The following is a 24206-nucleotide window of genomic DNA, read 5'->3' as shown; positions in this document are numbered from 1 at the left end:
TGTAGTACGAATGGGACAGTGCACAAATTGTCTAATTCACATTTAACTGGAAGAATGCAGAGGGAAGAAATTAACAGTACACATAGTCTGCAAATATCTGAAGAGTTCTCTAACTGGGGAAGTCTCAAGAATGGTGTCACTTATATTAATGAGTTGCCACTGTATATTCATGAAGATGCAAAGCTAGTTCTTTCTGCTGATGATATAAGTATAGTAATCACACCCAACAAACAAAATGAGCTGAGGAAATTTTAAATAATGTCTTTCAGAAAATTATTAAATGGTTCTCTGCAAATGGATTCTGACTAAATATATACAATTCTGTACAGTAAATGGCAAAAAAACCATGATACACACAGACTTTGAAACAAAGTCTGTTGCTAAGGCAGAATATTCAAAATTTCTGGGTGTGTGCATTGATGAGAAATTGAATTGGAACAAACACATTGATGATCTGATGAAGCGGTTAGGTTCAGCTACTTATGTTATTAGCGTTATTGCAAATTTTGTTGATAAACACACCAGTAAAACAACCTACTATGCCTACTTTCACTCATTGCTTTCATATAGAATCATATTTTGGGGTCATTCATCATTAAGGAAAAAAAGTATTCATTGCACAAAAACGTGTAATCAGAATATTAGCTAGAGCCCACCGAAGATCACCTTGCAGACATTTATTAAAGGAACTCTGAACATTCACAGTACCTTCACAATACAAATATTCACTTGTGAAACTTGTTATTAACAACACATTCCAATTCAAAAATAATAGTGAAGTGCATAGCTACAACACTAAAAGGAAGGATGATCTTCACTATTCTGGGTTAAATCTGATTTTGGCACAGAAAGAGGCGAATTGTGCTGCCACAAAAATCTTTGGTCATTTGTGAAATAGCATTAAAAGTCTGACAGATAGCCAACCAACCTTCAAAAACAAATTAAAAGAATTTCTGAATGGCAACTCCTTCTACTCAATAGATGAATTTTCAATATGAAGTAGTAACTGTAAAAAATAATTAATTATATTGTGTAAAGAAAACTTATGTTAAACTGACATGTTCCACATCATTATGAAATGTTGTATTCACGATCATTACTGTAATGTTATGTGTGGCACTTATAAACTGTCCAGATGTCATTGTTCATTCTCTTTCAGCCATTTGTCTGGATCACGAGCACCACTTGCAAAAAAGACAAATCTACATCTACCTCTACATCTACATTGATACTCCGCAAGCCACCCAACGGTGTGTGGCGGAGGGCACTTTACGTGCCACTGTCATTACCTCCCTTTCCTGTTCCAGTCGCGAATGGTTCGCGGGAAAAACGACTGTCTGAAAGCCTCCGTGCATGCTCTAATCTCTCTAATTTTACATTCGTGATCTCCTCGGGAGGTATAAGTAGGGGGAAGCAATATATTCGATACCTCATCCAGAAACGCACCCTTTCGAAACCTGGCGAGCAAGCTACACCGCGATGCAGAGCGCCTCTCTTGCAGAGTCTGCCACTTGAGTTTATTAAACATCTCCGTAACGCTATCACGGTTACCAAATAACCCTGTGACGAAACGCGCCGCTCTTCTTTGGATCTTCTCTATCTCCTCCGTAAGACCGATCTGGTACGGATCCCACACTGATGAGCAATACTCAAGTATAGGTCGAACGAGTGTTTTGTAAGCCACCTCCTTTGTTGATGGACTACATTTTCTAAGCACTCTCCCAATGAATCTCAACCTGGTACCCGCCTTACCAACAATTAATTTTATATGATCATTCCACTTCAAATCGTTCCGCACGCATACTCCCAGATATTTTACAGAAGTAACTGCTACCAGTGTTTGTTCTGCTATCATATAATCATACAATAAAGGATCCTTCTTTCTATGTATTCGCAATACATTACATTTGTCAATGTTAAGGGTCAGTTGCCACTCCCTGCACCAAGTGCCTATCCGCTGCAGATATTCCTGCATTTCGCTACAATTTTCTAATGCTGCAACTTCTCTGTATACTACAGCATCATCCGCGAAAAGCCGCATGGAACTTCCGACACTATCTACTAAGTCATTTACATATATTGTGAAAAGCAATGGTCCCATAACACTCCCCTGTGGCACGCCAGAGGTTACTTTAACGTCTGTAGACGTCTCTCCATTGATAACAACATGCTGTGTTCTGTTTGCTAAAGACTCTTCAATCCAGCCACACAGCTGGTCTGATATTCCGTAGGCTCTTACTTTGTTTATCAGGCGACAGTGCGGAACTGTATCGAACGCCTTCCGAAAGTCAAGAAAAATAGCATCTACCTGGGAGCCTGTATCTAATTTATTTATTTATTTTATTTATTTATTTATTGTTCCGTGGGACCACATTTAGGAGAAGTCTCCATGGTCATGGAACGAGTCAATACATGAAATTATAACACGATTGTAGAAACACATAAAATGAAACAAGTCGTTAGTTTAAATAAAGAAAATCAAGAATGTAACACTGGAATTTGCTTAATTTTTTATCTCTTCCAGGAGCTCCTCGACAGAATAGAAGGAGTGAGCCATGAGGAAACTCTTCAGTTTAGACTTAAAAGTGTTTGGGCTACTGCTAAGATTTTTGAGTTCTTGTGGTAGCTTATTGAAAATGGATGCAGCAGAATACTGCACTCCTTTCTGCACAAGAGTCAAGGAAGTGCATTCCACATGCAGATTTGATTTCTGCCTAGTATTAACTGAGTGAAAGCTGCTAACTCTTGGGAATAAGCTAATATTGCTAACAACAAACGACATTAAAGAAAATACATACTGTGAGGGCAATGTCAAAATTCCCAGACTATTGAATAGGGGTCGACAAGAGGTTTTCGAACTTACACCATACATAGCTCGAACAGCCCGTTTTTGAGCCAAAAATACCCTTTTTGAATCAGAAGAATTACCCCAAAAAATAATACCATATGACATAAGCGTATGAAAATATGCGAAGTATACTACTTTTCGTGTTGAAATGTCACTTATTTCAGATACTGTTCTAATGGTAAATAAAGCGGCATTTAGTTTCTGAACAAGATCCTGAACATGGGCTTTCCACAACAGCTTACTATCTATCCGTACGCCTAGGAACTTGAACTGTTCCGTCTCGCTTATAACATGCCCATTCTGTCTGATTAAAATGTCAGTTCTTGTTGAATTGTGGGTTAGAAACTGTAAAAACTGAGTCTTACTGTGATTTAGCATCAAATTATTTTCCACAAGCCACGAACTTACTTCATGAACTACATTATTTGATAATGTTTCAATATTACACACAAGATCCTTCACTACCAAGGTGGTGTCATCAGCAAACAGAAATATTTTTGAATCACCTGTAATACTAGAAGGCATATCATTTACATAAATAAGGAACAGCAGTGGCCCCAGCACCGACCCTTGGGGAACGCCCCATTTAACAGTGCCCCATTGGGACTGAACATCATTACCACTCTCAATATTGCGGAGGATTACCTTCTGCTTTCTGTTCTTAAAGTAGGAGGCGAACCAATTGTAAGCTACTCCCCTTACTCCATAATGTTCCAACTTCTGCAGTAATATTTTGTGGTCAACACAGTCAAAAGCCTTCGTTAAATCAAAGAAAACACCTAACGTTCTCAACCTTTTATTTAATCCATCCAAAACCTCACAGAGAAAAGAGAATATAGCATTTTCAGTTGTTAAGCCATTTCTAAAACCAAACTGTACATTTGACAGCAAATTATGTGAATTTAAATGCTGCAGTAACCTTGTATATACAAGCCTCTCGATAACTTTAGCAAACACCGATGGCATAGAAATAGGTCTATAATTGTCAACATTATCCCTGTCTCCCTTTTTATAAAGTGGCTTCACTACCGAGTACTTTAATCGGTCAGGAAACCGACCACTGCTAAAGGAAAAGTTACAGATATGGCTAAGTACTGAGCTAATATACGTGGAACAATACTTCAGTATTCTGCTAGATACCCCGTCATATCCATGAGAGTTCTTGGTCTTTAGTGATTTAATTATTAACTCAATCTCCCTCTTGTCAGTATCATGGAGGAGCATTTCAGGTAACAGTCTCGGAACACTTTTTTCTAAGAGCGCTATATGATTCCCTGTTGGGACTAGGTTTCTATTTAGTTCACCTGCTATATTCAGAAAGTGATTATTAAGTACTGTACATATATGCGACTTATCAGCAACACGGACATCCCCACTACGCACTGATTCTATATCCTCGACCTGTCTCTGCAGACCAGCCACTTCCTTTACGACTGACCATATGGTTTTAATTTTATCCTGAGACTTAGCTATTCTATCTGCATACCACATACTTTTTGCCTTCCTAATAACTTTTTTAAGCACCTTACAATACTGTTTGTAATGGGCTGCTGCATTTAGATTTTGACTGTTTCTAACGTTTTGATATAATTGCCACTTTGTTCTACAAGATATTCTTATCCCTTTAGTCAGCCACCCAGGCTGCCTGTTTGTGCTAGTACCCTGTTTTAAACGTTCTAACGGAAAGCAACTTTCAAAGAGCACGAGAAAAGTCTTGAGGAAGGCATTATATTTATCGTCTACTGTATCAGCACTATAAACATCTTGCCAATCTTGTTCCTTGATAAGGTTTACAAAAGTCTGTACAGCAACTGGATCAGCTTTCCTAAAAAGTTGGTAACTATATTTAACATGTGTTGAAGCACAAAAATCTTTTAGACTTAAAATTTGTGCATCATGATCTGAAAGGCCATTCACCTTTTTGCTAACAGAATGCCCTTCTAATAATGACGAATGAACAAAAATATTGTCTATGGTTGTTCTACTGTTCCCTTGCACTCTCGTTGGAAAGAATACGGTTTGCATAAGATTATATGAATTAAGGAGGTCTACCAGCATCCTTTTCCTTGCACAATCACTTATACAATTAATATTGAAGTCACCACATATAACTAACTTTTTGTATTTCCTATAAAGTGAACCAAGAACCTCCTCTAGCTTTAGCAAAAATGTTGTGAAATCGGAGTCTGGGGATCTATAAATAACAACAGTAAGAAGTTTAGCTCCACTAAATTTAACCACACCTGCACAACATTCAAACACCTTTTCAGTGCAGTACTTTGAAACATCAATTGACTCAAATGGGATACCGTTTCTCACATACATGGCTACTCCCCCACACCGCAAAGAGCTCCTAGAAAAGCTGCCAGCCAACCTGTATCCTGGTCTCATGAACAAATAAGGCGAGTTGGGTCTCACACGATCGCTGTTTCCGGAATCCATGTTGATTCCTACATAGTAGATTCTGGGTTTCCAGAAATGACATGATACGCGAGCAAAAAACATGTTCTAAAATTCTACAAGAGATCGACGTAAGAGATATAGGTCTATAGTTTTGCGCATCTGCTCGACGACCCTTCTTGAAGACTGGGACTATTTGCGCTCTTTTCCAATCGTTTGGAACCCTCCGTTCCTCTAGAGACTTGCGGTACACGGCTGTTAGAAGGGGGGCAAGTTCTTTCGCGTACTCTGTGTAGAATCGAATTGGTATCCCATCAGGTCCAGTGGACTTTCCTCTATTGAGTGATTCCAGTTGCTTTTCTATTCCTTGGACACTTATTTCGATGTCAGCCATTTTTTCGTTTGTGCGAGGATTTAGAGAAGGAACTGCAGTGCGGTCTTCCTCTGTGAAACAGCTTTGGAAAAAGGTGTTTAGTATTTCAGCTTTACGCGAGTCATCCTCTGTTTCAATGCCATCATCATCCCATAGTGTCTGGATATACTGTTTCGAGCCACTTACTGATTTAACGTAAGACCAGAACTTCCTAGGATTTTCTGTCAAGTCGGTACATAGAATTTTACTTTCGAATTCAATGAACGCTTCACGCATAGCCCTCCTTACGCTAACTTTGAAATCGTTTAGCTTCTGTTTGTCTGAGAGGTTTTGGCTGCGTTTAAACTTGGAGTGGAACTCTCTTTGCTTTCGCAGTAGTTTCCTAACTTTGTTGTTGTACCACGGTGGGTTTTACTCGGCACGTACCTGTCTAAAACTCATTTTACGATTGCCTTGAACTTTTTCCATAAACACTCAACATTGTCAGTGTCGGAACAGAAATTTTCGTTTTGATCTGTTAGGTAGTCTGAAATCTGCCTTCTATTACTCTTGCTAAACAGATAAACCTTCCTCCCTTTTTTATATTCCTATTAACTTCCATATTCAGGGATGCTGCAACGGCCTTATGATCACTGATTCCCTGTTCTGTACATACAGAGTCGAAAAGTTCGGGTCTGTTTGTTATCAGTAGGTCCAAGATGTTATTTCCACGAGTCGGTTCTCTGTTTAATTGCTCGAGGTAATTTTCGGATAGTGCACTCAGTATAATGTCACTCGATGCTCTGTCCCTACCACCCGTCCTAAACATCTGAGTGTCCCAGTCTATATCTGGTAAATTGAAATCTCCACCTAAGACTATAACATGCTGAGAAAATTTGTGTGAAATGTATTCCAAATTTTCTCTCAGTTGTTCTGCCACTAATGCTGCTGAGTCGGGAGGTCGGTAAAAGGAGCCAATTATTAACCTAGTTCGGTTGTTTAGTGTAACCTCCACCCATAATAATTCACAGGAACTATCCACTTCTACTTCACTACAGGATAAACTACTACTAACAGCGACGAACACTCCACCACCGGTTGCATGCAATCTATCCTTTCTAAACACCGTCTGTACCTTTGTAAAAATTTCGGCAGAATTTATCTCTGGCTTAAGCCAGCTTTCTGTACCTATAACGATTTCAGCTGGTGTGTTGGTGGTAAAATGGAAAATCTATTTAAAAAATATATTTCTTTTGTTTTCCAACATGGTTTAAGTTGAAACTTCCTGGCAGATTAAAACTGTGTGCCCGACCGAGACTCGAACTCGGGACCTTTGCCTTTCGCGGGCAAGTGCTCTACCATCTGAGCTACCGAAGCACGACTCACGCCCGGTACTCACAGCTTTACTTCTGCCAGTATCTCGTCTCCTACCTTCCAAACTTTACAGAAGCTCTCCTGCGTACCTGGAGAACTAGCACTCCTGAAAGAAAGGATATAGCGGAGACATGGCTTAGCCACAGCCTGGGGGATGTTTCCAGAATCTCATTCTGGATGGTTTAAGTTGATCATCAAAGCACATGACTAAGTTTGTTTGTTCTCTAATAGTATCTACTCTGCCCTCAAATCGCTGACAGCATCCATACAAAAACAGAATGCTGATTACCTTGACATAAAGCATCCCACATTCTCCGGCCCTAAACAAATACAGATAGTGTGTTGTATGTAGAGACTTCAGAAAGTTAGTTAATTAGCTTCACGTTCCATGGATCATTTGCATGATCAATTATAATGATGTGGAACAAGTCATTTTTCACACACACATCACAACATAATTTTTAAAAATTTGCTACATGCTCAAAAACCAGTCAATGATACTTTTAAGAACATTATTTACCATTTCTTCTGTTTCTGTATGTATGCTTGGATTGATTACAATATTGTTGTCATTTGCAAAAAAAACTAATTCTGCTTGTAGTATAAAAGACAGAAGATCATTTACATATATGAGGAACAATAGTGCGCCTAAGATTGAGCATGATTTCTCCCCAGTCAGAATAAAGTCCCCACACTACATTGCCTGAATTACTAAGTACAATTTTCCGCATTTTTTTGGTTAGGTACGACGTTAGTCCACTGGTAAGTTATACCGTCAATCCCATATAACTTCAATTTGTCTAGGAGAATATAGTGATTCACACAGTTAAATGCCTTAGTCCAGGTTGCAAAAAATACAACTGGCACTATTTTATTATTTAATGCTTGTAAAGTTTGGTGAGTGAACATGTAAATGTCATTCTCAGTAGAACAACTCATATGAAATCCACACTGATTATTACTCAAGTAAGATACTATTTTTGAATATATCACTTTCTCAAAAGTTTTGGAAAACCATGTCAGATAGGTAACTTACACACATCTTCCCATCCTAAGATCATTCCACAATCAGAGTGGCACATTGTCAGAAGAGAGTACATTTCCTGCAGAGACAGTTCTGCTGTGATACGGACAACAGATGTATCAAAGCATGTGACTCAAATGATGCAGCACTTGGAAACATACTCCAAACTTGAAGTATGCAGTGTTGTACAATTCTTGTGGGCAAAAGTCTAAATTGCGAAAAGATTCACCATGAATATCTGTTGGTATATGGACCAAACACAAGGTCACATCCAGCTGAAGTGAAACAGTAACAATTTGGCTGAGGCTGCACAGATGGTGATGCTTATTGGGAAGTATAGATCTTGCATCATCAGATTTCCACTTTTTGGCAAGCTGAAAAAACATCTGGGAGGAGAGAGATTTTACAATGATGAGGATCCTCACAGTGGTTCATGGATGGAACTCTGACTAAGGTGCGAATTTCTATCATCAGGGGATTGAACTATTGGTAGAACATTCTGACTGTTGTTTACAGAGTTAATGTATCTTTGTCTAATGTATGATTAATGTATCCATGTCTCTTTCAAGTGTAGCGCATCACTCAATGTACAAGGTGTATGAGAAAAGTAATGAGACTGACAACACTGTGAGCAACCTGGCACTGCTGTGTTGTTCTGCTTGTGTAGACTGGTGTGTTCATCCTTCCAAATGCTCAGTCCAAGTTTCAGCTTCATACAGTTATCATGTGGTTTTCGAGAGTACCATCAGTGAAGCTGTGTTTTTTTGTGTGTTTTAAAAATGGAACAATGGAATTTGGAGTAACATTATGCCATCACATTTTGTGTTAAACTTGGGGAAACAGTGACTGGGATCTTTGAAAACTCCGGACTCTGAATAACATTCAAAATAACGTAACTAACTTGTTAAAGAACATATCAATTGAAGTCCTTCAGCACTGCTACCAAGACAGGGAACAACAACTCCGCCTGTGTATAACTGCTGAAGGGAACTACTCTGAAGGGGACTGTACTCGGCCTGCCATGATAATGTGTAACTAACTTTTTGAAATCCCATCATACAATTTAAAACTAGATTATTCAGCAGTGGTGAGTCTCAAACTGTTAACTTTTGGGAGGATATATTTACGCGACCTCTTCAAGTTGTATACTGCCATCTTAGCAGATTTCTGCAGTATTAACTACAGTGTTGTAAGAATAATGACGGCAGTAAGGAAAACCGCACCACATTCTGTATGTGAAAATTTGTTCAGAAATAAATTTTTGAACATAAAAATTATACATAAATGAGAAGTTTATTGAATTCAGATAAGAGATCATAGCAGAACATTAATCTAGTCAACAATTTATGATAGGGGGCAAAGAATACTTACATATTACAGCCCAAATCTGTATTCCTATTGCCATGAATATCAAATGATCCCAATTGCCTGGTGCCTTGGTAATCTCCACAACCATCAAATTTTGTTACATCCTTTATTTCACCAGTTTCATCATATGAACGTATTTCACCAGGAATATCACACCCTGTATATAAGAGGAAAATGTTTTGTATATTTTGAAATATTGACAGAAGAAAACAAGCTACACAGCGAACAGAGGAATAAGAGAAAGTTGACTACATCCAAAAGTATGTTGAAACAACAACATACATGAAACTTCCTGGCAGATTAAATACATGTTCACTGAGCAATATCACAATAACTTTATGACTGTATGACTATAATATTGTTGGAATCGCCTAACTCATACAAATACCTGGGTGTAACACTGTAGGGATATGAAATGGAATGATCACATAGGTTCGGTCGTGGGTAAAGCAGGTGGTAGACTTCGACTTATTGGTAGAATATTGGGGAAGTGCAATCAGTCTACAAAAGAGATTGCTTACCAATCACTTGTGCAGCCCTTCCTAGAATATTGCCCAAGTGTGCTGGACCCATACCAGATAGGACTAGCAAAGGATACTGAAAGTATACAGAGAAGGGCACCACGAATGGTCACAGGTTTGTTTAATCCATGGGAGAGTGTCACAGAGATACTGAAGGAACTGAAATGGCGGGCTCTTGAAGAAAGACGTAAACTATACCGAAAAAGCCTATTAACAAAGTTTCAAGAACTGGCCTTAAATAATTACTCTAGGGATATTCTACAACCCCTATGTATCACTCACACAGGGATTGTAAGGACAAGATTACTGTAATTACTGCACGCACAGAGGCATTCAAACACTCATTCTTCCTGTACTCCATATGTAAACAGAATAGGAAGAAACCCTAATAACTGCTACAATGGGACACACCTTCTGCCATGCACCTCACGGTAGTTTGCAGAGTGTAAATGTAGATGTAGATCTAGATATCTTTCCTTTACAATATTAAAACAAGTGTGTCAACAGCATATGGTGGAGCTCATTTTGAGATCTTCCTTGTTTTATTTCATGATTGTGTCCATGAGTATAATGAAGAGTAACAAGAAAAGTGAACTGACTTGCTGAACATCTCTCTTTGTCTTAAACCATTTTGATCTTCTACCTCCTACTTGCACACTGCTTTTGCAACTTTCATACAGTATCTGAGCTTTTTAAATGAATGAAGGAGGGACATTATGTTTTCTCAAACATTTCCATATTTTACCCCTTGGTACAATGCTGTATGCTTATTCCAAATCCAGAAACACTATATCAGCTCATTTCCTTTTTCCCAATATTTTTCCATTAACTGACGGAGGAAAAACATGAAGTCTAGTTCCCCCATTATTTCTGAATCTGTTCTGTTGTTCCTCAAACTGATGTTCTAGGATTTTTCTCAGTCTATTTCTATGATCTTTTCCATTACCTTAAGGCAATGTGATAGCATTGTGATTCCTCAGTAGTTGTGCATGTCTTTCTATTTCCTTTCTTAAAATATGGTATTATGATTCCATTTTCTCAATCATTCAGCACTTTGTTCTTTTTCCATATCAACCCCAGCATCTGACATAACCATTGTATTCTTTGGATTCCAGCTGCCTTAATCATCATATCCACTGTCAGCCCATCGACTCCTGCTGCCTTCCCACATTTCATTTGTTTCACGGCATTTTCAGTTTCTGCCCATGAAACTGGATGCTGTTCTTCCTAAGCTTCAATGACTTCAGTGTCACTTTCTTGTTCATTTTATCCATTCAGTAAGATTTCAAAATAATTTTTCATCACTTCCCTGATGCCTTCTTTGTCCCTGATAATATTCCCATAATCTGTTTCAGTCACTTTTATATCTTTTCTGTCAGATCTTTTACTTTTCAACAACCTATATAATAGTTTCTGGTTCCTCCTGCTATGTTGTTCTAGTTTCTTGGTGAATATTTTCCAACTCTTCTTTTCTTCTTTCACTATTATCTTCACTTGGAGTTTCTTCTCTCGATATCCCTGTTCCAGTATCACCACCTTATGCTCGTCTTTGCTATAGTGCATTCTTTAATTGTATCTTTTACTCTATTGTTCCACCAACTGGTTTCTTTCTCCTTTACTTTACATTTTGTTTTGCCACATATTTGCACGGCATCACTGAATATTGATGTTCTAAACAGGTTCCATTCTTTGTCCACACTACCAGTCTCTGTTCCTGGCAATTTTTGTGCTACAAACTTTTGAAAACTTTTCTTATTATTTTCTTCTTCTTTCAGCTTCCATTCCTTAATTTACAGCATTCTTCGTAGAGCAGTCACTCTTTTAACCTTATAACTTAGATCAGCTACTAGTAACCTGTGATCGCTATCCAACCACTTCTTTGGTATAACTTTAGAGTCCCTCGCTTTTGTCCAATTAATTTGTCTGCAAGACATAGCCGATAACTGTCTTAGATTTTCCATCCCAGCCATACTACTAATCTTATGGCTATCTCGTTCGTTGAAGAATGTGTTCTTTATTAAAAGCTTATTCCTTGTGCACAGATTCAGAATTTCTAAACCTTCAACATTTCTTTTTCCATATCCAAAAGGTCCCATCACTTCCTCATATCCATTTTTATCAATGCTGATCTGAGCATTCAAATCAACCACTTACCATTATTTTATCTTCTCTTACTTGGTCTTCCAGTTCTTCAAGGAACTTCACTTTTTTATTGTCACTGGACCCTCACTAAGGCACATAAACTTAGTGAAACTATTCTTCCCCATGTTCACTCTGTAATTATCCTTTCACTTATAAAGTTTACAACTGTCGTGGGGTCAATGCCTTTGTGAAAAACAAGGCCCATTCCATTCTTTGCCACTTTATTGTGACCAAGCCAGTTTAATTTGTACCCACCTCGCAGCAGTTTTGAGTTCTTTCCCTTCCATTTTGTCTCACTCATTCCAAGGATATGAATCTTTTTCCTCACCACCTTGTCTACAATCTATTCGCTCTTTCCTGTCTACGTTACTACATTTAATGTTCTCCTCCCAAGTGTTTTTATCTTTTTGTTCAGTTCTACTTTTTTGTTCTTTGTTAGTGGTTCGTCTTGCATTACTTGGATTTTCTTGAGGCTGCGAAGATCCATAATTCATTCCATGTGTACAAGAAGAGCTCTCATTAGGTATTTTCAGTCTGAGGCTTGTTCTTTCATTGAGTTTCACATTTTACTTATGTTATGACATAACAACAACAACAACAACAACAACAACAACAAAATTCATTAATACTGACACTATCACTGAGGTAGCCAGAGTAATTTTCACCTTACCTAAAGTGAACAAGATGTTACACAATGCAAAACATGGCAGTTAAATGGCAAAAACTGAGATAATTCAGGGAAAACAATGAAGCCAAAATTGCAATTCTAGCTACACAACTGTTTAAAGCCCAGAAATGCAGTATAGTTTCATTTGGTGTTACAATCAATGCCGTTGCCTGCACAAGCTGATTGGATGAAGCCAATTAATTGTAAGAGATTTAGAAGAAAGCATTCAGATTACAATGTACAAGGTGTGATCAAAAAGTAAAAGGAATTTTGTTTTTCAAGAAAGAATATTTGTTCATCAACATCAACTTTGTCCCCTACAAAGTAATACCCCTCAGATATAACAAACCTGTGCAGTGCTTTTTCCATTCTTGGAAGCACTTCTGGAACTCACGTTTCATTATGGTGTTCAGCTCCTTTGCCGATTCTGTTTCTATCACATCAGTGCTGGCAAAATGAAGTTCGTTCATGGTTCTCTCCATCCTCGAAACAGAAAGAAGTCGCAGAGGGCCATATCTAGTGACTATGGTGGCTGAGGCAACATAACAATTTTGTTTTTAGTCAGACAAGCATGAAGAAACACTGAGGTGTGAGCAGGCGCATTACCATGAAAAAATTTCCTTGAGTGGTTTTCCCGCAATTCTCGTTGTTTTCTTCAGACTGCTTCACACAAAGAACACATAACTTCCAAACAGTATTCCTTACTGGCTGTATGACTATAAGACAGGAACTCAAGATGCACTATCCCACTGTAATTGAAGGAAACAGTGAGGAGGCTCCTCACATATGATCAAACTTGTCGATCTTTTTGTCTTGGGTCTTCAGGCAGTTTCCACTGGGGCGAATGGGCCTTGGTTTCGATGTCAAACCCATGTAACTATGTTTCGTTGTTATAACCTTCTTTAGATGTTCTGTATCATTATCGACTTCATTCAGTAATTACTGAGTGATGTCTACATGATGTCATTTTTGGTCGAAATTCAACAATTTAAGAACAAACATTACAGCTACATGTTTCACACCCAAAACATCTGAAAAACTTGCTGGCATGACCTAAAGGATATTTCGACATCCTCAGCAACCTCTCTGATAGTGTTTCTGATAGCCCTGATGGGCTAGTCACACCCAACTGAGTGGTGTATCATCCTCTGCCAATGGCATCATCAGATGCAGTATGGAGGGACATGTGGTCAGCATACCAATCTCCCAGTCATTGTCGGATTTCTTGAACCTGGGACCACTACCAATTAGTTGAGTAGCTCCTCAGTTGGCCACACAAGGCTGAGTGCACCCCATACCAGTCCTTCCACCAATGAAAAATCCTGGCTAGGCCAGGAATTGAACCCCGGTCCTCTGCACAACAGTCAGCTGTGCTGACCAATCAGTTACAGAGGTTGACATTCAAATGGTAAGTAGTACTTAATTATTTTTTTCACACAATTCATATTGACTTTTTGATGGTATAGGTATTTAGTGACATCACACACACATTTGTGCCTCTGGCTCCTAATAAAAAAATTAAGACACTGTAAAGTTATGTTAATTTTGCTGATTTCCAAATACTACTTCCTCTCCGACACATCTAGGCTAATATTAGTTAAGGGTAAGTAACCTGCCTTATAGTTTTTTTAAATTAAAAACTTTTTTTACAAAAAAAAAAAAATCTTGGCAAAATGTGTGTAAGTCAACAATGGCTTACATATCATTACAACAAATGAAAATATAACAATTTTATATTTTCAACCTAACAACTATAACAATAGTAATGATTATAGTAACTCATTTAGATATATCACAAATCCGATATGTCCAAAACAACAATATTTTACTTCCAATGCATTGTTAGCATAAATATCACTCAGATGATTTATCAAGAAGCCTAGTTATCAGTACTTCAGAAGATTTCACTGCCTCTAAGCCTGTGGCATTTAAGAAGCTGAAGTCATGGGTAGAGTGCACACAAAACAAGTTGGCCTGTATCTGTGCAGATAGCATTGTAGGGGAGGAGACAATGGCTGCAGTGGGGGGGCTCTGGCCTCAAAGCAGAAACACTTATCTTGTGTAACTTCTGAGCTACAGCTGTTGAGTCTTTAAATAATCCATAGTGTAGCGGCCTGGGTTAGTGACCCTACAGGTGGTGGTGATGTCAGGTGCGATAGATCTGGATGTCTCCAATTCACCACTATGGGCATGGCTGAATTGGTGGTGGCAGGTGGTGGACAATGATCGGACATGGCAAGAGTACTGGCTAGGAGAAAATACCTTTATTTCATAACAAGCTACAGCAGTGAAGAAAATACTGAGAAGACAACTATCAGAAGCACCCAAACAGGCAGAGAGTGTGTGGCATCTTCCCTCAAGCAATGGCAGCAGCGGGCAAGGTGGTGCCATCTGCATGGTGGATGTAGCACTGAATCAGGAAAGAAATGGAGTGCCTCTTCCATGAGCAGAATGCAATTTTAATTTAATGGGGACACATAAGGTGATGTGGAATAATTTGCCACAGTCATGAGCTAAAAGAATATAGTCATGTGCCATTCCTACTAAAAAAAAAATCTTCCTACTAAGCAAAATGGAAGGTAGCTTAAGCTTTAAGTCCTCACGGTCAGAAACCCCTATAATATTTAATAGCTAGCAGCAATAGCAATAAAGCAACATATTAAAAATAGGAGCAATACAGCAAAGTAATAACACTGCTAACCAAATGGCTGCCCTTCATCCAGTGCTTTGAGGCACAATTAGAGTCCCTCTCTCAACACAAAACTACCAGCGTGAATTGAATATCATTAAATTTATAGTACATGCTAATGATTACCGGCCAAATCTTATTGACATTCTCCTCTGCCCAATGCAATCAAAAGTTACATCCAACAATCGGTTTGAAATTACCCTGTGATCTACTAGTATTGATAATTCCAAAACATGTTTTGGCAGGATCCTATATGTAGGTGTTGTACCTCCTAGGATCAGTAAATGCCTTACAAAAGAGGGGATTATACCCACCTTCCATATGCGCCATAAGTTCGGACACCTACTGAAGCACCATGAAACTAGAGATGACAACTGTCTATCGAATCCAATGTAGTGAGTCTTCTTCCACCTACATAGGCCAAATGGACTGTTCCTTTAGCATATGGTTAAGAGAGCATCAGGACCTTACCAGTTCTAAATCTGCCCTCGCTAATCACCTGAAAGACCATAATAATTCCATCTCAGTTATAAACACTGATGGCAGCATTTCACATATCCAGCATAAGAGGTCTATTTTAAATATTTTAGAGGAAATCGAAATTACACATGTATTTTTCTTAACTGGGTCAGTCCTTCTGCCACTACTTTAGTGTCCCTTAATTAGGGAACCCACTAAATGGCACATGCCTATTCCCATAATGAGAACTTCAAGGTCTTCCCAGTTTCTGCCCAACATAGCTGCAAAAGTCCTCTTTTAATTTATTGTGCCCCACTAAATTAAAATTTGCCTCTCATTCATGATGTACAATTTAATTGTCTTATCTTATGTAGGCCTTGTTGAATTACTGGCTTTTGGCTAGCAGTTTTATTACCTTGCTGTATTGCTCCTATTTTCAATGTGTCCCTTTACTGCTATTCCTGCTAGCTATTACACAGTATAGGGACTTTTGACAGTGAAAAGGAGTGGCACATAACTATCTTCTGTTAGCTCATAGCTATGATGCATTATCCCACATCGCCTTACATAACCCACCCCCCCCCCCCCCCCCCCCCCCACACACACACAAAAAAAAAAAAAAAAAAAAAAGAGCCTCTCATGGAAAAGGGGAAAAAATTCATTTAGTGTTGCGGTTTATGCATAAGCTGTAAGCTTTAAGTAGCTCCTAACCCGCAGTTTTACTACAATTCTGTACTGTCCCAGATTCAATATGTTCCTTTTTCACTCGTAACGTACGCTTTTCATACAACTCTTTTGAAATTCTTTATCTTTTCCCCTTTGCATGTAAATTATTAATTCAAATTGTGAACAACCAGGCTAGTTCACTACTTTACTATCTCCTCCGTGTATGCTACTTCATGCTCTCAGGATCACAGCACAAAGTGTACGTGTCCTGGTGCTCATTCCATTCTTCTTTACCCGGAAAGTCATCCATTCCATTGTCTGGTGCCACTTTGGCATTGACTTAGTTTTACCACACCTAGCCCAGCCACCGTTGTCTAAAATGTTACATGGTACTTCTTTTTTGTTTTCTTATGTGTCCTAATGTGTGTAAAAGTTACTATTAGCTTCAGTCTCTTGTTTATTTTCAGTATCATATCTGATGATGAGTATGTAACAGCTTGAAACTGGTCTAAGCATTGAAAAATAAAAAACCTTATACGCTGACTCTTACATAGAAGATTACAACAATCAGCCACTTTTTACAATGCTATTTATCTATTTAAACAGTGCTGTTACCGGTTCCAAACTAACACGTTCGTCTTCAGATGACTAGTTCACATTTTACATTTGCTTTCGCCTTTTGTTTCCCCAGTTGACTTAGGGTGGTGGTGCCGATGAAGAACACACGCCATTATGTTCCAGTGCAGACTGCTTATGATCTTGCAGCAACGAAAATTGTATAATGCACTCTTTTATGTATATGTATGCGGATAATGTAAAGCATCATTCACACACTAAGAAGTTGCTGCAATCTTCTATGTAAGAGTCAACCTATATTTTGTACACACCCATACACAGCCACGGGCTCAAAATGTCAGTGTTTGACAAAATAGCGAAAAACCTTACAACTGAAGCAGTATTTTCAATCTCTACTATAATGCTCAGTTGTGTATGTTCCTTCAACAGGTTTGTTTGTACCTCTGACATGTTCTCCCTACCAATATTCGTGCCAGGTAAGGAATCCAAACCACTGTCAGATACTAAAAAAACTCCAGTATTGCTGAACCTAACAATGCCACATTATTATTTACTATAATGCAGAGGCTTCCACTCCCTCTTACCAAAGAGGTCCATACTTACCAGAGACATGTGAGTCTGTGTCCAATATTACCTTACGCTCTCAACCATTTTTTATACCAATTAAGCAAAATTCCACCTATGCATATGCCTTCATAGCAGTGAAACTTACTGGAAATGCTTCCAGTGAATACAGAGTTTAATGGCTGATTACTTCGCCCTTATCCATTTCACTTTTTACTGTTACAACTCTGTTCATGGAACCTAGCCACTCCACACTTATTACATTTTGGTTGGTGACACTGCTTCTGAATGCGGCCCACGTGCCCATGTCTGCAGAGAAGATACACCTTTTATCTTGTACCCCTGTGGCTATCCTCATGGCTGCAGGAAAGTCTTTGGGGTTTTCTGTATGCACACTCCCTTCAAATATTATGTAGAAGTCCCCTTAGGAAAGTATCCAGTGCTCTATATTCCGTTTCCCGGCACATTAACTTGTGTGTCTCGTCATTCCCCATCAACTCACGCTTTTATCATTCTTATCCGATAAAGAAAATTTTCCACTGATCTATTTTGTCTCTGTGACATTCCATTCAGCTGCTTGCAAAAGAAACTCTTACAGTTCTGTTCCTTGTTGTGCTACACAAGCCCTTCCTTACCCTGCTGGAGTGTATGTGCCGTCTTCAGCTCCTCATGATACATCACACATGCCGTTACTTCACCTGTTAAGCACAACTTGGTCATCTGTAACAGCTGTTTGTCTGTCCAGAAACCCAGCCCTGCAGTTGCTTCTAGGTTACCTTTTGACGAAGCAAGCTGAGATATTTACTTCCCCTCTTGTTTTGCCATCTGCCTCCTTAAAATTCATTTTTTCATTTTTGAATTAAGTACCATTAACATACGTCAATATAATTTGCATTTTCATAAAAGAGAAAGGTTAGCCTTCAGCTTTAAATAATATAACACCAAATCTAATTTTGTGCTTAATTTTATGTAAGTAATTGATTTTCTAATTTATTTTGGCTATCACTAGTGAAATCAGTAATTGTTTCATAACTTAAATTCTATTGTTCGCTTTTAGACAAATATAAATTCTATAATAATTATAAATGTTTGGAAGACAAAACACTAGCATTCTTTGAGTATTTATTTGGCTCTATTTGAAAATATGTTAGCAAAGCCAGCCCTTAATTAATTCCAATTTAATTAACAGCTTTGTCAAAAGTACTGTTTGCATAATGACATACGTTAATTTCATGATTTAAACAAATAATTCGGCCTAACTCTTGTAGTGGAAGAAACTGTTCAAAGGAACCAATTTTTTATGTACTCAGTTAATTTATTGAGTTAAGTTTTAATTGTGATTTCTGTAAATTAAACATCAAACTATGTGTAGTTTCAGGGCCTATTATTGTGATGATATACAAGGACGGTTCAGAAAGTAACCTCCGATTGGTCACAGTGCGGGTTGTGAGGGGAGTAGCGACGCCATCTGTGCGTTCACGCACTCAACAGGTCAGTCGGCATCAAGCCGTGGTCGAGTGAACGTCGAACCTGCGCTAGTTTAGTTTTTGTGGCAGTTTGAAATGTGTGCTGCAATAGAAAACCCCGCCAAATGTGAAGTGCGTGCTGTCATAAGGTTTTTTACAGCCAAAGGATATTCTGCAGCAGCTATTCATCGTGAGCTTTGTGCCGTGTACGGACCAAGAGTTATGAGTGAAGGAGTTGTCCGTGAATGGGTACGTTTATTTAAAAGTTTATTTAAAAGTGAACGAGAAAACGTTCATGATGAAGAGAGGAGTGGTAGACCATCATTGGTGACTCGTTCAGACAGTTGATGCAAAAGTTCGTGAAAATCGACGTTTCTCAATGTCGGAGTTGTCTACTGGTTTTCCACAGATTTCTAAGACTCTCTTGTACGAGATAGTGACAGCAAGATTGGGTTACCGTAAGTTCTGTGCACAATGGGTGCCCAAAATTCTTACCTACCTCTGCATTAGACTTTCTGTCACGTTATGAGGACGAAGGAGAACCATTGTTAAACAGAATCGTGACCGGTGACGAAACCAGGATTAAGTACGTGAACCCTGAGACAAAAGAACAATCAAAGATGTGGGCACATTCAAATTCGCCTACCAAACCAAGAAAAGCCTCGCAAGATTTTTCTGCCAGAAAACTGATGGCAACGGTGTTTTGGGATGCCAAAGGGGTGTTGTTGGTTGAATTCATGGAACGTGGTACGACCATTAATCAAGACGTGTACTGTGAAACAATAAAAAAGCTACGACAGGCTATACAGAACAAACGCCGTGGTATGCTGACTTCCGGTATCATTTTTTTGCACGATAACGCCCGTCCTCACTCTGCTCGCAGAACAACGGCCCTTCTTGAGTCCTTCAAGTGGGACGTTATCAACCATCCACCTTACAGCCCAGACCTGGCGCCAAGTGATTATCACCTCTTCATGCATTTGAAGAAATGGCTCGGGTCACAGCGGTTTGATGATGACGAAGAGCTCAAAGATGCGGTCACAGGCTGGCTCCAGGCACAAGCGGGTGATTTTTATGCAGAAGGAATTTCAAAGCTTGTGAAGAGATACGATAAGTGCCTCAATCACTATGGAGACTATGTAGAAAAATAGTGCAAAGATGTAGTTGTAAGATGTATATATTAAAATATTTTTATTTAACTTGGTGTATTTTTTTAAATCAACCGGAGGTTACTTTCTGAACGGCCCTCATATAAGGGCCCGATTTTTGGTCACGGGACAGTCAGTCCATGGCTGAGTTTCAGACGAGGAACCTGTATTTGTTAGAGTGACAACAATGCATCAACTTAACAGTGAAACAAGTGTTACACCAATAGGCCATGTGTTAAAACAATGACAGTGACTGTTCAATTTATCTGAAAGACTGAACTGTGTGGTTAGGTTTTTACAGCTCGTAGATGTTCAACAGTAAACTATTGTAGCAGTATGTGGAAGTTCGCCTGAAACCTACTAATGAGGCTTATCGAAGGTTAATCAATAGTGCACTAGCCATATAACTGTGTATTATTGGGAGGGGGGGGGGGGGGGTGAACAGTGAAAGTAAAAGACTGAGATGCAACTGTGCATCTGTCGGCTACATTATTTACAGTAGTCAGTGTCCAAATTACAAACCCCACTTTTCAGCCAGTGTATCTACGCAGTATGTTGACACAGAGGACAATCAATGAAGAAACAAAAGTAGGCAAACCACTACAACCTGTCAATGCCAAAACATCCTCTGGTGTGTTTTCCAGAAATGGGTTAACTAAACTAGCAGTAGTTGGCTCTAATGAAGGAGCAATTAAACTGGAGATAGCATTTAATTGCTTGTGCATCTGTGAGTTATCTGCGTCAAGGTATCTACCTGATCTACCAAGCATTAAATCGCATCTTGTGAGGAAACACCCTAACTCTGACATTCTAGAATCTTTGCCCGAGCAAAACATGCAAGTGTAATAGTATCACACTGTGTTAATTTTTTCATCTGATTATAAATCACCTTGATTCTATACAGTGCTCAGTAAAATAACCACAGTGCCAGCACATGTGACATTTAACTGGTGCTGACTGCACACCAGAATGCTGTGGCTCAATTGACTGCACCGCATGTACCTCACTGGCCGCTATCCAGCATAATCTTTCCTAGAATTTCCTCACAACTGAAAAGATTCTTCAACCTCATAAATTCCACCTTCAAGTTCTTATGCAGTCTTGCGCTTGAGCAGATGAGGGAAAAAGAGTAAGTCCACTCATCACATTACTTTGTTCAAGGATCAAAACTTCTGACACCACTTTTAGCAGCCTGTATGAGAGACTGCTATGGTTGGTGGTAAGGATGGCTGTGATAAATCAGGATATCTGCAATTCACCAACTTGGGCATGGCTACAGTACTGTGGCGACAAGTGGTCATGGAAACAGTATTCTTTGAAGAATACCCCTTTATTTCATAACAAGCTACAGCAGTGAACTCAGTACTGAGAAAGTGGCCTTTGCTCAAACAAGTGGCAGCCAGCAAAGTAATGCCATTGGTATGGCAGCTGTAATGCTGAATCACAACAAAGTATACCAGGCCAGACAGGATCAAACAGAGGCCCCCGGCATGTACCAACACAGAGCAATGGCGAACAGTGACAGCGTGAGTTCTGCATGGGGCAATGAAAATCAATAGTGTTTGCCCACTTGGCCAGTGATGACCGGACAGTCTAGGCATGAACCCCAGTCCACTGGGTTGGTTGGTTGGTTTGGAGTAAAATGGACTAAACTGCAAAGTCATCAGCCCCTTCGTGCATTAAATGGCAAACCAGGAGTAGTCGTCAAAGGGAGGAGAAAGGAAAATCCTGAAAAGCTCAGAAAAAAGACGGCAAAGATAAGTCATTAAAAGATCAGTCAAAACAAAGCATTAAAACTGAGAAATGAAAAAGAATAAAGAGAATCAAAACGGTGGAAAAGATAGAGGACCAGCTGGGCCACCCACTGAGGGCAGCCAAAGGACCTCTGGCGACAGTAAAGGGGGGTTGAGCCGGAGAGAGACAATCTACCTTACAGGGATAAATAGAAACCACCTTCATGAGCAAAATATAACTCCAGGTCAGCCAAGCTGGCATTGTATGCTAGCAACAGCGATAGCATCAGGAAGATTAAGATGCCGCCTCAAAGCATCCAAATTAGGTCAGTCTATGAGTATGTGGGCCACTGTCAGACAGGCTCCACATCAGCAGTGAGGGGAATCCTCATGTCTGAGAACGTGGCAATGGGTCAGCCAAGTGTGGTAAATGCACAGGGCAGTGGATTCCCTGCGAGAAGCAAGCAGGAAAGACTGCCAAGTGGCTGTGGTCTCCTTAATTGTCCTCATGGGGTAATCAGGGCAGACCATTCTGAGTTCCAGACTTCCAGCAACTGATGGCATATAAACAACCAAAGTCCGTTTCTGGGATCCCCATTTCTAGAACTGGCATCCTGGTGGCCAGGTTGGTCAACCAGTCAGCTCATTCATTTCCCAAAATCCCAACATGATCTGGGGTCCAAACAAAAACAACTGGCCGCCCAGCTTGATGGAGGTCTGAGACAAGATCGTGGATAGCCATAACTAGTGGGTGAGGAGAGTAGCATTGGTCTATAGCCTAAAGGCTGCTAAGGGAGTCACTACAGATTAAGATACTCTTGCAGTGCAAGAATGAACACTGTTACAGACTAATTTAATGGCCATCAATTCAGCAGTGAAGACACTGCAGCCATTTAGCAGAGATTGGAGTTCAACGCACTGTGCATGTGTGTATGCAAAGCTTGTTCATTTGTCGATTGTTGAGCCATTGATAAATACCGCTTCTGAACTCAGGTACTTCTCAGACAGCCAAGAACAGGTGGTGAAAAATTGTGCGGCAACAGAATCTTTTGGGCCAAAGGAGACATTGAGGTAAATCCCAGGTTAGGGCACAAGCCGTGGGGGGAGATGTGATGTCTCCCTGACCAGAGGTGACAGTGGAGGAAGTTGCAGTTCCAAACAGAGACACTGGAGGCATGCTCCAATTGTAAACCCAGTTCTGGGACACTGCTGTGGGAGGTGGAGCTTTCTTCCAGGGAAAAGGGTACGTAGTTAGGATGTTCAGGGAAGCTACAAACATGTGTAGCGTAATTCAGCAGCTGATGGGAAACAGAGGTACTCCAGCCTTGACTAGTAGGCTGTTCACAGGGCTAGTTTGGAAGGCTCCTGTCACGATGATCGAGTCCAGTATCCACAATGCTGAGGGTGATGCTGAATCATATGCAAGACTCCCATAGTCAAGATGGGACTGAATCAGAGCTTTATATAGCCACAGAAGGATAGAGTGACCTGCACCCCAGCTAGTGTTAATGAGGCAGTAAAGTGTTTTGAGATGTCTCCAGCACTTTTGCTTAAGCTGGTGAAGGTGGGGAAGCCACGTCAGGCAGGAATCGCAGACTAGTCCCAGAAAGCTGTGTGTCTCAAGTACAAGAATTAACTGATCACCTAGGTAAAGCTCTGAGTGTGAGGGTCGGCACTACGATGGTGATAGAAGTGCACAACCCAAGTCTAGGTGGCTGAAAACCGAAATCCATGGGTAAAAGCCCTTAAGTGTGCCTTTCATATGGCGCCTTGTAGGCATTGCTCAACAACGACCATACTAGAGGAGCAATAATAAAAGCAAAAATCATCGGCATACAAGGAGGGCGATGCCAAAGACCCCACAGCTGCCAGACCACTGATGGCCACCAGAAAGAGGGGGATGCTCAGTAAAAGACATGTGGGACCCCATTCTCTTGGATAAGGGGGGTACTGAGTGAAGAACCCTCTTGAACTTGGAACATATGGTGCGACAAGAAGTTCTTGACAAAAACTGGGAGTGGACCAGCCCTACTCATATAAGACAGTAAGGATGTGGTGATTCCATGTCATGCCATAAGTCTTCTGTAGGTCAAAACAGTCAGTCATGAGGTGCTGAAACGTGCAAAGGCCATCCACACGGTGGATTCCAGGTGAACCAAATTATCACCAGTGGAGTGACCTTTGAGAAAACTGCCCTGAGATGTAGCCA

General features: G+C 39.8%; 1 protein-coding gene across 1 annotated transcript in view; it reads right to left on the bottom strand.

Moving 5' to 3' along the window:
* LOC124777696 (protein OSCP1) overlaps window positions 1–24206 on the bottom strand; it is a 64682-nt gene that overhangs the window by 22412 nt on the left and 18064 nt on the right. The window contains exon 4 of the mRNA XM_047253176.1: window positions 9370–9523. Coding sequence (XP_047109132.1) covers window positions 9370–9523 — 154 coding nt within the window. The remainder of the gene's footprint in view (window positions 1–9369; window positions 9524–24206) is intronic.

This window comes from Schistocerca piceifrons, chromosome 2, assembly GCF_021461385.2.
Source record: "Schistocerca piceifrons isolate TAMUIC-IGC-003096 chromosome 2, iqSchPice1.1, whole genome shotgun sequence".
NCBI lineage: Eukaryota > Metazoa > Arthropoda > Insecta > Orthoptera > Acrididae > Schistocerca > Schistocerca piceifrons.
This window is presented reverse-complemented; position numbering and strand designations above follow the sequence as displayed.